This window comes from Xenopus laevis, chromosome 5L (genome assembly GCF_017654675.1).
Source record: "Xenopus laevis strain J_2021 chromosome 5L, Xenopus_laevis_v10.1, whole genome shotgun sequence".
NCBI classification, from domain to species: domain Eukaryota; kingdom Metazoa; phylum Chordata; class Amphibia; order Anura; family Pipidae; genus Xenopus; species Xenopus laevis.
The window spans coordinates 29,071,842-29,085,159 of record NC_054379.1 but is presented as its reverse complement, the minus strand read 5'-3'; the positions used below and the strand labels follow the sequence as shown (position 1 = coordinate 29,085,159).

Below are 13,318 nucleotides of genomic sequence, written 5' to 3'. Positions count from 1 at the left end.
GATCTATTGTTTAATTGGATGGCAGTGAAATGACAATTCCTTAGCGCATATCTGACTAGAATAGTGTGTGTGCCCCCAGGTGGGCTGAGGATTGCAGGGGGAGGTGCTAACAAGAGCAGTGCAATCAGTGCGCCCCATTGTATACATTATTATATACATCATATAGATGATATACATTATATAATACATGATATACACAATATACATTATTATATTGAGTATACACATTATATGATACATGATATAATACATTATTGCCATGAAGCCCCAGTGACGTGTAGCTAGTCAGGGAGTAATACGGGTGTGTAGGTGCAGTGGCCCAGCTCCTGGGTGATGTGCAGAGGAGACAGACAGCGGCCCTCCCTCCCCGGTTGGATTAGTGAATGTGCAGGAGGGGATTATAGAGCACAATGTCCCTCGTCTCATTCCCTGCCTCTCCCATAGGAACTCCTTGATCCCTCCCTCCCCCGCGCACCTCCCTCACACTCACACACTGTCACTGCTGCTCCGGCCGCAAGAAATGGGGGAGATCCCGAGCCTGGTCAAGATCGCCGTCTCTCTCAAGATCCAACCCAATGACGGGCCGGTCTATTTCAAGGTGGACGGGCAGCGCTTCGGCCAGAACCGGACCATCAAATTGCTCACGGGGGCCAAATACAAGATCGATGTTGTGCTGAAACCTGGAGCTGTCCGAGCCACGTAAGTACCAGCCCCTGCCAGTCACTTCTATACGATCATCTGCTGGATCGCACCCGGACCAACCATTCCATTCATGGGGGGAACCAACATCATTCACAGCCAGGCTCTGCTCGCTTGCTATAGGGATATATATATAGCCTATATGTGCTCCCCCTCTCTATCCATCCCTCTATATACTCTCTCTTTAAGGATACATGGCCTATATTTGCTTTCCAGTCTCTCTCCATCCATTTACTTTCTCTCTTTGGGGATCTGTAGCCTATATGTGCTTCCCTGTCTCTCTCTGTCTCTCCATGTATAAGGATACATGGCCTATGTGCCTCCCAGTCTATCTATCTATCTATCTATCTATCTATCTATCTATCTATCTATCTATCTATCTATCTATCGACGTACTGTATCTATTTATCTGTCTACATATCTATCTATTTATCTATCTATATACCTACCTATGTATCTATCTATCAATCAATTATCTAGCTAGCTAGCTACATATCTATGTATGTATGTATGTATGTATGTATCTATGTATCTATCTATCTATCTATCTATCTATCTATCTATCTATCTATCTATCTATCTATCTATCTATCTATCTATCTATCTATCTATCTATCTATATCTATCATCTCTCTCTCTCTCTCTCTCTCTCTCTCTCTCTCTCTCTCTCTCTCTATCTAATCTAACTATCTATCCATCCACTATCTATCTATCTATCTATCTATCTATCTATCTATCTATCTATCTATCTATCTATCTATCTATCTATCACCTATCTATCTATCTCTATCATCTGTCTGTCTGTCTCTCTCTCTCTCTCTCTCTCTCTCTCTCTCTCTCTCTCTCTCTATCTATCTATCTATCTATCTATCATCAATCCATTATCTATCTATCTATCTATCTATCTATCTATCTATCTATCTATCTATCTATCTATCTATCTATCATCAATCCATTATCTATCTATCTATCTATCTATCTATCTATCTATCTATCTATCTATCTATCTATCATCAATCCATTATCTATCTATCTATCTATCTATCTATCTATCTATCTATCTATCTATCTATCTATCTATTTATCTCTATCATCTGTCTGTCTGTCTGTATGTCTCTCTTTCTCTCTATCTAATCTAACTATCTATCCATCCACCATCTATCTATCTATCATCTATCTATCTATCTATCATCTATCTATCATCAATCCATTATCTATCTATCTATCTATCTATCTATCTATCTATCTATCTATCTATCTATCTATCTATCTATCTATCTATCATCAATCCATTATCTATCTATCTATCTATCTATCTATCTATCTATCTATCTATCTATCTATCTATCTATCTATCTATCTATCATCAATCCATTATCTATCTATCTATCTATCTATCTATCTATCTATCTATCTATCTATCTATCTATCTATCTATCTATCTATCTATCTATCTATCTATCTCTATCATCTGTCTGTCTGTCTGTATGTCTCTCTTTCTCTCTGTCTATCTATCTAATCTAACTATCTATCCATCCACCATCTATCTATCTATCATCTATCTATCATCAATCCATTATCTATCTATCTATCTATCTATCTATCTATCTATCTATCTATCTATCTATCTATCTATCTATCTATCTATCTATCTATCTATCTATCTATCTATCTATCTATCTATCTATCTTTAGGGATATATGTGCTTCCCAGACACTCACTCACTCACTCACTCACTCACTCACACTCTCTCTCTCTCTCTCTCTCTCTCTCTCTCTATATCTTTTAATTCTGTGTATATGCTGGAATTACATGGACCTCATTGCTTATAAAACAGTAAAATAACCTCAAAAAATCAGATGTTAAAATGAGTGTTGGTATATGTTTCCACTGGCTGATGTGGGTGAAGCATTTCCTGCTGCTTTTCCCCTCCTCTCCGGCAGAGCTGTCAGTGACAGGAGATAATAAGGTATAAAGATCACATTCCTATGAGCCAGCCAACCCAGCAGCCGCATTAATATATGCAATTCATGTTTTTATTCACAGTGGAACCATAATAACCCCAGTCTATGTATTCTTCACTCACCCGCCCATTTCCCTTGTACTGTATATGGAACACTAAGGCCTGTGACAAAGAAAAACCCATGGGAATTTTGGAAATGCTAAACCGTTGGACAGAAGGTTCTGCAGGGATTAGTATTATGTCCAGCCCTGATAATGCCGGGAAATGAAATGGAAATCAGCAAATCTGTTGGAAACCTGCATTAAATGTATGTCTTTCGGCTCCATGCAGTCATTTTGCAAGGCCACACAATCCAGCCCAGGCACAGTGATATCTTTAGGAATGAGGTAATAATGCAGCTCCTGAGCAAATAAATAGGATTTCCTGCTAAAACAGGCTTTTTTAATCGGCGAATAAATAAACATTGGGCAAATCATTTCTAATGGAGAGACAATAGATCAGATAATGATATGCACGAGTTAATAGGTCACATTATGCTGACCAGTTATTCTATTTAAGAGACAATAGGTTGCACTGTGCTAATGAATAAACAGCAGAACATGGGACAGATAGGAGACAATAGATCAAGCATTGCCATTTGGGAGTGACTAAGTCACATGCAGTGATGTGATAATGAGACAAGATGAAGATTTTACACCAACCACTTCCCCTTAAACAATTACTGTGAAATGGTGAATGCAACGGTTTATTCTCATTTATCAAATACAATGTTCTATTTCCTTCCCTGGTGAAGCCCTTATCTCTAAAAAGAAAATATTTCCTACAGAAAGCATCCTCAGGATGTGCATTGAAGTCTCAGTGTCTGTTACCACCAGGGGGAATATGCTGGCTTTATCAGGGAAAATTCCAAATAGCTTTTGATTATTTATATATATATATTTAAAGGGGTAGTCCACCTTTAAGTTAACTTTACTATGTTATAGAATGGCCTATTCCTAGCAACTTTGCAGTTGGCTTTCATTATTTCTCTTTTATAGTTTTTTAATTGTTCCTTTTCTGCCTCTTTTTAGTATTCAGTGTCACTGACCCCAGCAGACAAAAAAAAAAAATCTATTGCTCTCTGAGGCTAATATTTCATTATGATTGCTGCTCTTTATTATTTCTCTTTCTATGCAGTCCTTTGCCTATTCATATTCCTGTCTCTCATTTAGATTACTGCCTGGTTGCTAGGAAAAATAAGACCTTAGCAACCAGATGGCTGCTGAAATACCAAACTAGAGAGCTGGCTGAAAAACAAAGAAAATAAATATCAATATTTACAACATACTAATAGTTAATATAAAGGTGACCCACCACTTTAACAGTGCAGATCAATACTGTGCAGCATTAAAGGAGAAGAAAACCCTAAGCAAAACAAGACCAAACACATGCACAGAAAGTCAATGCATATTAATCTTCTATTCTGCCTACGGACCTGAACATCGCATGATCACATGACATTTGCACACGCAAGACGAAGAGACACAGGATATCGATGACTGCAATATTCAGCGCAAAATGCAAAAGTATGCATTTTCACCCAAAAATTCGCCCTGTGTGTCTGCAATAGCTTTAGCTTTAAGCTGTTGAGCAGCCTTGTTCTCTTTTCTGAAAACCACAAGACTTGTAGTATAATATTTACATCTGTAGTATTTATGGTATGCTTACAAATATGAAGCAGTTTGCATAGGTGACTGCTTATAATAATCTGTTATAATAATATTTATTGTTATATGTTGTCGGTGACGTGTTACCTGATTTGTCTTCTTAGGACTGTAAATTTAGGAGGAGTGATCATTCCCCTGGAAGAGAAATCCAGAGACCCTCAGCAAGCCTGCTATACAGCGTTCTATGATACAGAAGGGGTCGCACACACCAAAAGCGGGGAGAGGCAACCACTTCAAGTTATCATTCAGGTATTCATATTTCTTTATGGCATGCCACTAAATGTGCCCTTCCCCCTTTTGGATAGGAACAAATGCGCCATATAATAATGTCCAAAGCCCACATAACAAGTCACTGGGGCTCATTTATAAACATCACGCAGGGCAGAATCATTCGCACAGTGAAAATATGTGCCCTGCGCACGGTTATATTTATAAAGCTGGATGGATAAGAGTGGTGTAATTAATGTGCAAACAGAATTGCGATTTTTTTTCTCGCACTGCGAGTGTCCATAAGAGCTTTTTAAATATGGCAAAATCTGGAAATTGCGAAAACTCTGCACTTGAGTTACGCCGCAAAACAGTTTCGCAAATTGCAAATTTACATTACTGTCAACGATATTTTCACGCACAACAACCTCGCACAGTGGCCGCCGTGACCTTCACACTCGGCTCATTTGCGAAAATGCGTTCACAATGCAAATTTGCAAAATAAACGGGAAGACAGACACACCAGTGCAATATTTTAGCTTTTAGGGGAAAAATGGGCAATACAACCATTTGCAAATAAATATGTGCTGTGCGAACTTTATAAATGATCACCACTGAGGCTCATTTACTGGGCAAATTTGCACCTGGGCAGTAACCCATAGCAACCAATCCAACGTTTGCTTTTATTGTTCCACCTGCAGCTGGCTGGAAAAAGTATGGATTACTGCCCATGGGCAAATTTGCCCAGTTTTTATAAATGAGCCCCATGAGGGTTCTTGTGATGTCACAGGAATAGAGTGTGGTTCAGCTATGTCCGGATGACAGTAAAAGTCACTCCTTTGGCTACAGCTTTCAGTAAGAAAATTGGTATTTTATTGACAAAACTGCTATCAGATTTCATAGTATTCAGCAAAAAGACACCAAATGTATATTTGATTTATAGTATGAAGGAACAAGGCACATTCATAGAGCTAAGGATTGTTATTTTTACTCCTGTCACTGCCACTGCATTAACTATACATTTCCCCTAATTTCAGAAATAGTATACAGGTATAGTATCCGTTATCCGGAAACCCATTATCCTGAAAATTTAAAATTACAGAAAGGCCGTCACCCATAGACTCCATTTTATCCAAACAATCCAGATTTTTTAAATTATTTCCTTTTTCTCTGTGATAATGAAACAGTACATTGTACTTGATCCCAACTAAGATATAATTAATCCTTATTGGAAGCAAAACCAGCCTATTGGCTTTATTTAATGTTTACATGATTTTCTAGTAGACTTAAGGTATAAAGATCCAAATTACAGAAAGATCCATTATCTGGAATACCCCAATTTCCCGAGCATTCTGTATAACAGGTCCCATACCTGTATTAGTCTATGGACGCCAATACATAGAGATGCAAGCCACAGCTGTGAGCCTTCCTGCCCTTGTTCTTTATCTAATGTAGCAAGTTGCTATCTGGAACTATTTATATCAGATACAATCATTCTGGGCAAACTGAAAAAAACTGTGGGCTAGGTGTCTTAGGGTAGAGTAGTGCACAAAAATAGTTGACATCAGATAGAGAATGACTGGCCCCTAAGGCTGAGATTTGGGCAACTGAGCTGCATGGGCCACAATCTAAATGGTAATATGAGGTGCAATAAATGGGTATACAAATGCAGAGGTAAATGTTTGTCCCAGACTGAAGGCCAGTTAGGGATGGATTTTGGGATAATACCTATTTGTCCTTTACATATTCCCCTATAAGCCCATCTTGTAGGTCAGTTGGAGAAATTTGGGTGGGTATTTCTTTGATGTCCTAGTAATTCATGGATATGTGACTGAATGGCTGAAAGACAGTGTTTCCATATGTTTACAACCTTGTTATGACCTTAGTGGGGAAAAGGGGATCCTTGTCATGTGTTGGGCCTCAAATGGGGGTTGAGCAAGTCTGATAACCACAGCTTTAAATCTGCATGTGGGGTCACTAATGGACTGAACACCTGAAGGTTGGATAGAAAATGAAGTGAGTAACCTGGATGTTCTGTTGAGACAATGCTAGAACCTCGTTGAAGTAAATAAGAAAATAACTAGTAACTGTATAACAGGAGAGGGCAGGGTGCAAAGTGCAGAAAACGTGGATTTTGCCCATTGTTTTCACCCTACCTAACCCCAAATATTTTGCAATGCTCTAATGAGTATTCTAGGTGAAATTGGCAGCAAATGAGCCAAAATAGTTTCCTTCGGGGGAGGGGGAGGGGCATTTTTGTCAGTGGCGAAATGCAGTGATCATTAATTTAACCCTATTCCAAATATTCCTCTAAAATGCATCAGAAGACAGACACATTTTAGGCTGATCATTAATGTTGTTTCTATGCGCTCCATGCTCAGCTCCCATACATTTGTCTTGTACACACTAATCCCGATTTGTTCTATATTACACTTTCTAAATTATTTGCGTTTAATCTCTTCCTCCTCTGAATTACATGGTATCTATAATCTGCATTCCAACCATCAAACTGCCATCTAGTCTCTTCAACTGTAGCAGTATAGATAAGGGCCAGAGGATGAAGAACTGTCATACCAACTCATAGGGGGCCTGTGTCAGGCTCATGAGATTCCTTTACCAAAAAAGATTTGGCCTTTCGATTCCAGCACACAAATATAAGTGTTCTTTCAGACCCATGCTTCAAGTTTTTGTACTGTGGCAATCGGTCATTTAGTCGATCGGACAGGGTAGAAGATTTCTGAGGGCTAACGATAATATCTCTGACGATATCAATGGGAGACTGTCACTTCTATTTCCGAGACATAACTTTTGTACACTTGCTGTCTGTCAATTAACGAACACCGTCTGATTTGTTATTTTTCAAAAAGAGAAAGAGAAAAATTGCCAGCGCACAGTTTGCCTTTAAAAAGAATTATTACAAAAAATGAGGTGTTAGTAACACACTTTGGCCAAAATATGTAAGCTCATGTGCCACGTCAAGGCCCTACGAGTCCTACACTATTTGTGAGCATTCATATGGGTAGATTTATCAAGGGTCGAAGTGAAATTTGTAATTTTTAAATTCGATTTTCTAGATATTCTTAGGGGCAGATTTATCAAGGGTCAAATTTCGAGGGTTAAAAACCCCTCAAATTCGACCCTTGAAGTAAAATCCTTCAGATTCGAATATCGAATTAGAAGGATTTTAGCGCAAAAGCTTTAAAAAGCGAATAAAAAACGATCGATCAAAGGATTTTTATTCGATCAAAAAAAACTTGAAAAAAAAGTGCTGGGGAAGGTCCCCATAGGCTAACATTGCACCTCAGTAGGTTTATAGTGGCAAAGTATGAAGTCGAAGTATTTTTTAAAGAGACAGTACTTCGTTTATCGAATGGTCAAATAGTCGAATGATTTTTACTTCGAATTGTTCGAATCATTCGATTTGACGAATTAGATGGTCGAAGTACCCAAAAAAATACTTCGAAATTCGAATATTTTTCCATTCAAATTATTCACTCAAGCTTAGTAAATCTGCCCCTAAGTGTCAGTAATAGTGTAGGACAATAAGGGGCCTTGACATGGCACGTGAGCTTACATATTGTGACCAAAGTGTGGTACTAACACCTATTTTTAAAGGCAAACTGTGCACTGGCAATTTTTCTCTTTTTTTGTGTACAAATATTGGATTTTTATCATTTATAGCAGCTGGTCAACTCCAGATTGTGGGTTAGACTCAGCGCTGTCATTTGGGGATTTGTTCTGTGTTTTGTTAAGTTTTATACTTTAATTAACCTGAATGGTTAGTTGTAGATTGCTCCATTGAAAAGATCGATCTTTCGTTGTGCAAAGAATAAAATCTGCATGTCCAGCTTAAACCCTTTTTCAGTTAAGTTGTTTTTAGATTGTTCCAGTGTAAAGTTGAATGTTCGTGTCTCTGATGTTTGAGTCTGGCAGCTCAGTAATTCAGGTGCAGATTCTGTTACAATTTGCAACATTTAGTTGATACATTTCTCAGCAGCATCTCTGGAGTATTAGCAACTATTGTATCAATTCTAACAGCTGTCTGTATTGAAATCCAGGGATTCTGCTCAGCAGGGACAAAGATAAGAAATGTATCAACTAAATGTATCAATTTAGAACAGTTTGGAGGGTCGGCGACCCCCCCCTGCCACAGCTGCTTTAGAAGGTGAAAAATTACACTTTACATTTCAATATTAAAAAAACAGTCTAAAATAGAATCTAGAAAGTAAATGGAAAAAGTGTTATTTCTGGTGATCTATCTGAAAACAACTCGTTTTTTGAAGGTGAACAACCCCTTTAAGGCAAGCAGTAAGTAAAGGGCCACTGTTTTGGCTGGGTTTGCTGCTACTCCCTAACTTGCACACTAGAAGGGGGAAGAAATGGGGTGCTGTGTGCCTCCACTTGCCCCTTATGAATACAGTGCATTTGAGTGCAGATATCACTGTATTCCAAAACAGAGTACAGGGACCTAGGGTGGAAGGCAGATTGCAAAGTACGAAAACATTAGTATTGCACTTATTTTCTGCACTCTGTCTTTCAAATCGTAAACGAACTTAATGAGACAATTTACCCCCTCATCAAAAATGAGATTAAAAAGAAAATATGCCCTCCTTTAAATTGGGCTTGTGTAGAAAAGGTGCATAAACACAATCCGGATATACTATAAATGTATTTTCTTTTAACAAAAATGCACTTCATTCAACATATTGAAAGGAAACCATATCAGGCGCCAGTTCCACGTTTTCTTTTAGGCTTGCACAGTAATGCAACCTCTCCCCAGCCTTGATCCATTGTAAAGCCATGAATTCTGGGACTTTAGGTCCCTTTGCTTTTCGTAGTGAGTGGTGCACAGATTCTCTGGAAAGCAGAGAGACTTCAAGCCCCTGAATCCCCCATTTTACAATAGAACCAGGCTAGGGTGCGGTAGCGCTACACTGTTTATCTAAGGTATTTTGATAAATTGCTTATAGGAGTATCATGGTTTTCTTTCAGTCTGTGGAATCAGGTTTATCTGTGTAGGAGAAAAATATGGGATGCATTTGTTTCCATCTGTCTCATTTATATATTTTTTTATTATTCACAAGCAATAAGCACAAGCTCCATCTGCTCAGTACAAGCTCCTAATAAGAATGATTTCTCTGTCAACCATTTATGACATATATTTAAAGGAGAAGGAAAGCAACGGAGGCATTTTATTGCCAATAGATTAGCTGCAATAGTGCAAGCTAGATTGCTATATTTATTCTATAGAATGTTTTACCATACCTGAGTAAAAAGCTCTAGAAGCTCTCTGTTTGGTTAGGATAGCAGCTGCAGTATTAGCTTGGTGTGACATCACTTCCTGTCTGAGTCTCTCCCTGCTCACTTATAGCTCTGGGCTCAGATTACATCAGAGAAGGAGGGGGGAAGAGAAGCAAACTGAGCATTTTCCATGACAGTATCCCTTTAAGGCAATAGTTCAATGGGTTAAATATTAAACGTGGTAGGTGATATCTATCTGCTTAAATCATTAAATAATTGCTTGCAAAAGCATTAAAAGTGCTGAGTGCTAATTTGTTCTATAAGACAATTTTTAAATTAAATTCAACTATATAAAGCACGATTCAACCACCATTGAGCAAATACTTTTAAAGTGCTAGTGCCACAACTTCGATGCAATCACAGATTGCCCATGTGCAGAGATAATTAAATAAAATCGGTTTTGTAAAAGACAGTCAAAGTTGTCTCATAGGAAGTGAATTAAACCCAAACCAAACCCATAACCAAACCCGAACCCAAACCAAAATAAATCTATATTTGATACTCGCAAACAAACAGAGATCGTAATGGAGTACATAGTTCTCAATGGATTTATGTAGTTACTACCCTATGACAGGTGGGCAGGACGGATTTAGAATCAGATTTGATTGCAGATTTAAGCACTAAGGGGCATGCATTTATTATATGCAGAGTAGCGAGCAAGGTATAGTAAATGGACACAATCCGCCATGTTTGTTTTTGTTTGTTTTAAGATAGGGTGGCCACCAGGCCAGTATTCAGCCAGCCAAGACCACTATTACAAATTTACCAGTAATGTACTTGCCAGTAAATTTATAATAATCCGCCCACATTCTGCCTTTGTTCCGCCCCTTTGTACCTGTAGCTTCTATACTCAGTGTCTCAGTGGGATTTGGCTTTTACTATTGAGTGCTGCTCTTAGATCTACCAGGGAGCTTTTATCTTGTGTTAGGGAGCTGCTATATTGTTACCTTCCCATTGTTCTATTGTTTGGCTGCTGGGGAGGGGGGAGGGAGGGGTGATATCACTCCAACTTGCAGTACAGCAGTAAAGAGTGATTGAAGTTTATCAGAGCACAAGTCACATGACTGGAGGCAGCTGGGAAATTGACAATATGTCTAGCCCCATGTCAGATTTCAAAATTGAATATAAAAAAATCGGTTTGCTCTTTTGAAAAATGAATTTCAGTGCAGAATTCTGCTGGAGCAGCACTATTAACTGATGCGTTTTGAAAAAAACATGTTTTCCCAGTATCCCTTTAAGCACTTGTCTAATTCCTAATTGTTTTTGGTGTGGAAGGAAGGGGGGTTTTACTTCTTTTCTCTTGGTCTAAGCTATTTTATAGTATGACACATGTAATAAGATCTTATATGTCTTTATTGTCCAATCTTATATTAGTGGTCTATTTCCATAAATGCTAATAAAAATTGTTGAAATGAGAACAATGTAATTCCAATGCTCCCTCTTAAAGAAGAAGGAAAGGCTAAAATTAAGTAAGCTTTATCAGAAAGGTCTATATAAATACACCAGTAAATCCTCAAAGTTATACTGCTCTGAGTCCTCTGTCAAAAGAAACACCACATTTCTTTCCTTCTATTGTGTACACATGGGCTTCTGTATCAGACTTCCTGTTTTCAGCTTTTACCTCCAGGGCACGGCCTTGAGCATGCTCAGTTTGCTCCTCTCCCCTCCCTCCTCCCATCCCTGCTGTAATCTGAGCCCAGAACTATGAGCAAGCAGGGAGAGATGTCACACCAAGCCAATATGGCAGCTGCTATCCTAAACAAACAGAGAACACTTCAAGAGCTGTTTACTCAGGTATGGTAAAGCATTCTGCAGAATAAATATAGTGTTATAGTTTGCACTATTGAGGCTAATCTATTGGCACTAAACTGCTTGAGTAGTTTTCCTTCTCCTTTAATGACACACAGTTTAGAGGCGAGGAGGGGGATGCCTACGTTCCACTCAATACAATACAGTGTGGGGCTGCCATATTGTATTCATGAGGGGCGGGCTTGTAGATGTTCCCGTCCTGCCCCCTAGCAAGTTAATTAATACATTATAATTGTGTTGAATTTGTGCTCTCTTTATGGTCCTGGAAGTGGTCATATTTATTCCTCAGCATGAGCACTGTCCAAACAAGCTTTTCAATGCAATAAATAAAATGAACTAACTACTATGTTTCCAGGCCATTGCACAATTTATTTTAAACCAGAAATGACAGAATCGTGAAAAAGAGTCCAGTTAAACACATACACGTCTAACCATTGTCTCGTCTTATTGGCAGTTTGATGACATCGGGAGCTTCGAGACTGTATGGCAAGTCAAGTTTTACAATTACCACAAAAGAGATCATTGCCAGTGGGGAAATAGCTTCAGCTGCATCGAATACGAATGCAAACCCAACGAAACCCGCAGCCTTATGTGGATAAACAAAGAAATATTCCATTAAATGTCCCGGAATCTCCCAAGGCTGGACAATCCCCCGCGTTATCGACAACCAGCACAAAAGGCCTGTGGCCAACACAAAGCATATCACAAGCTACAACGGCGGTTTTGGCTATGACGACGATGTTGATGTTTATTTAAATGAATTATTATTCTCTATGGATTTGTTTGTATTATTTGTAAAGGTTTCCATTAGTGTTGCTTAATATATATATATATATATATTTAATTTTTTTAATTATCCACATGAAATGTAATTGCTCAGCCTCGGTTTACTGTAGGTCCATTCCAAAAGCTAGTGTCTAATTATTGTAGGATAGAAGGAACGTAGCCGATTCTATTTTCTATATGATCTGCCTTTGTTCCGCGACTTTGTGGAGAAAAAAACCCACAGTTTTCGTTTTTTTTGTCTGTTTTGTTAAACTGAAACACTGCTATGTTTTACAATTACAGTATGTGTGCTGTCGTTTTTGATAAAAAATATGATTACGTTCGTGAGATTATTGGCGTAAGACATCAGGGCTAATTTCAGTGTATTGAAAGTTCTGCTTATCTGAACCATAACTGTAGCAGAAACGCAGTGCTCATTATTTGCCATTTACATGTTTAAAGGGGAACTATCATAAAAATGTAAAATAAGCATCGTTTCTGAAATAATCACGTATCTTTAATATCCCTCTCTCAGCATCTGTTTCTCTTCATTCTGTCTTCATGATGGAGTTGGGTGTCAGATTTATTGACAGTTACACAGGGCAGTAACTAGAGGGAGGCAGAGTAGGCACATGCCTAGGGCACAAAGCTAGGGGGCCCCAGACATGTACCTTCTCTGCCTCCTTTCCCTAGTCTGGTTCCCTCTCTGAGAGTTCCTATTCGCGCTGGTGCCGATGCATGTCTATTGCGTGCGCCTATTTGGTGCAACTGCCAGCCAGGTTGCCATGGGGGGCTTCCTTTCCTAGCAGATGTATTAGAGCTCACTCAAATAACTGGTTCCAGTACAAACAAAATCTAACAAAATAAC

General features: G+C 38.6%; 1 protein-coding gene across 2 annotated transcripts; it reads left to right on the top strand.

Moving 5' to 3' along the window:
• Positions 1 to 469: 469 nt before the first annotated feature.
• On the top strand, positions 470 to 12,750 carry cnrip1.L (cannabinoid receptor interacting protein 1 L homeolog). 2 transcript variants are annotated; one of them, NM_001094529.1, is given in 3 exon segments: positions 470 to 699; positions 4,473 to 4,617; positions 12,140 to 12,750. In NM_001094529.1, coding segments are annotated over 3 exon segments (489 nt in total). In that variant the 5' UTR covers positions 470 to 520; the 3' UTR covers positions 12,305 to 12,750.
• The last annotated feature ends 568 nt before the right edge of the window (positions 12,751 to 13,318 follow it).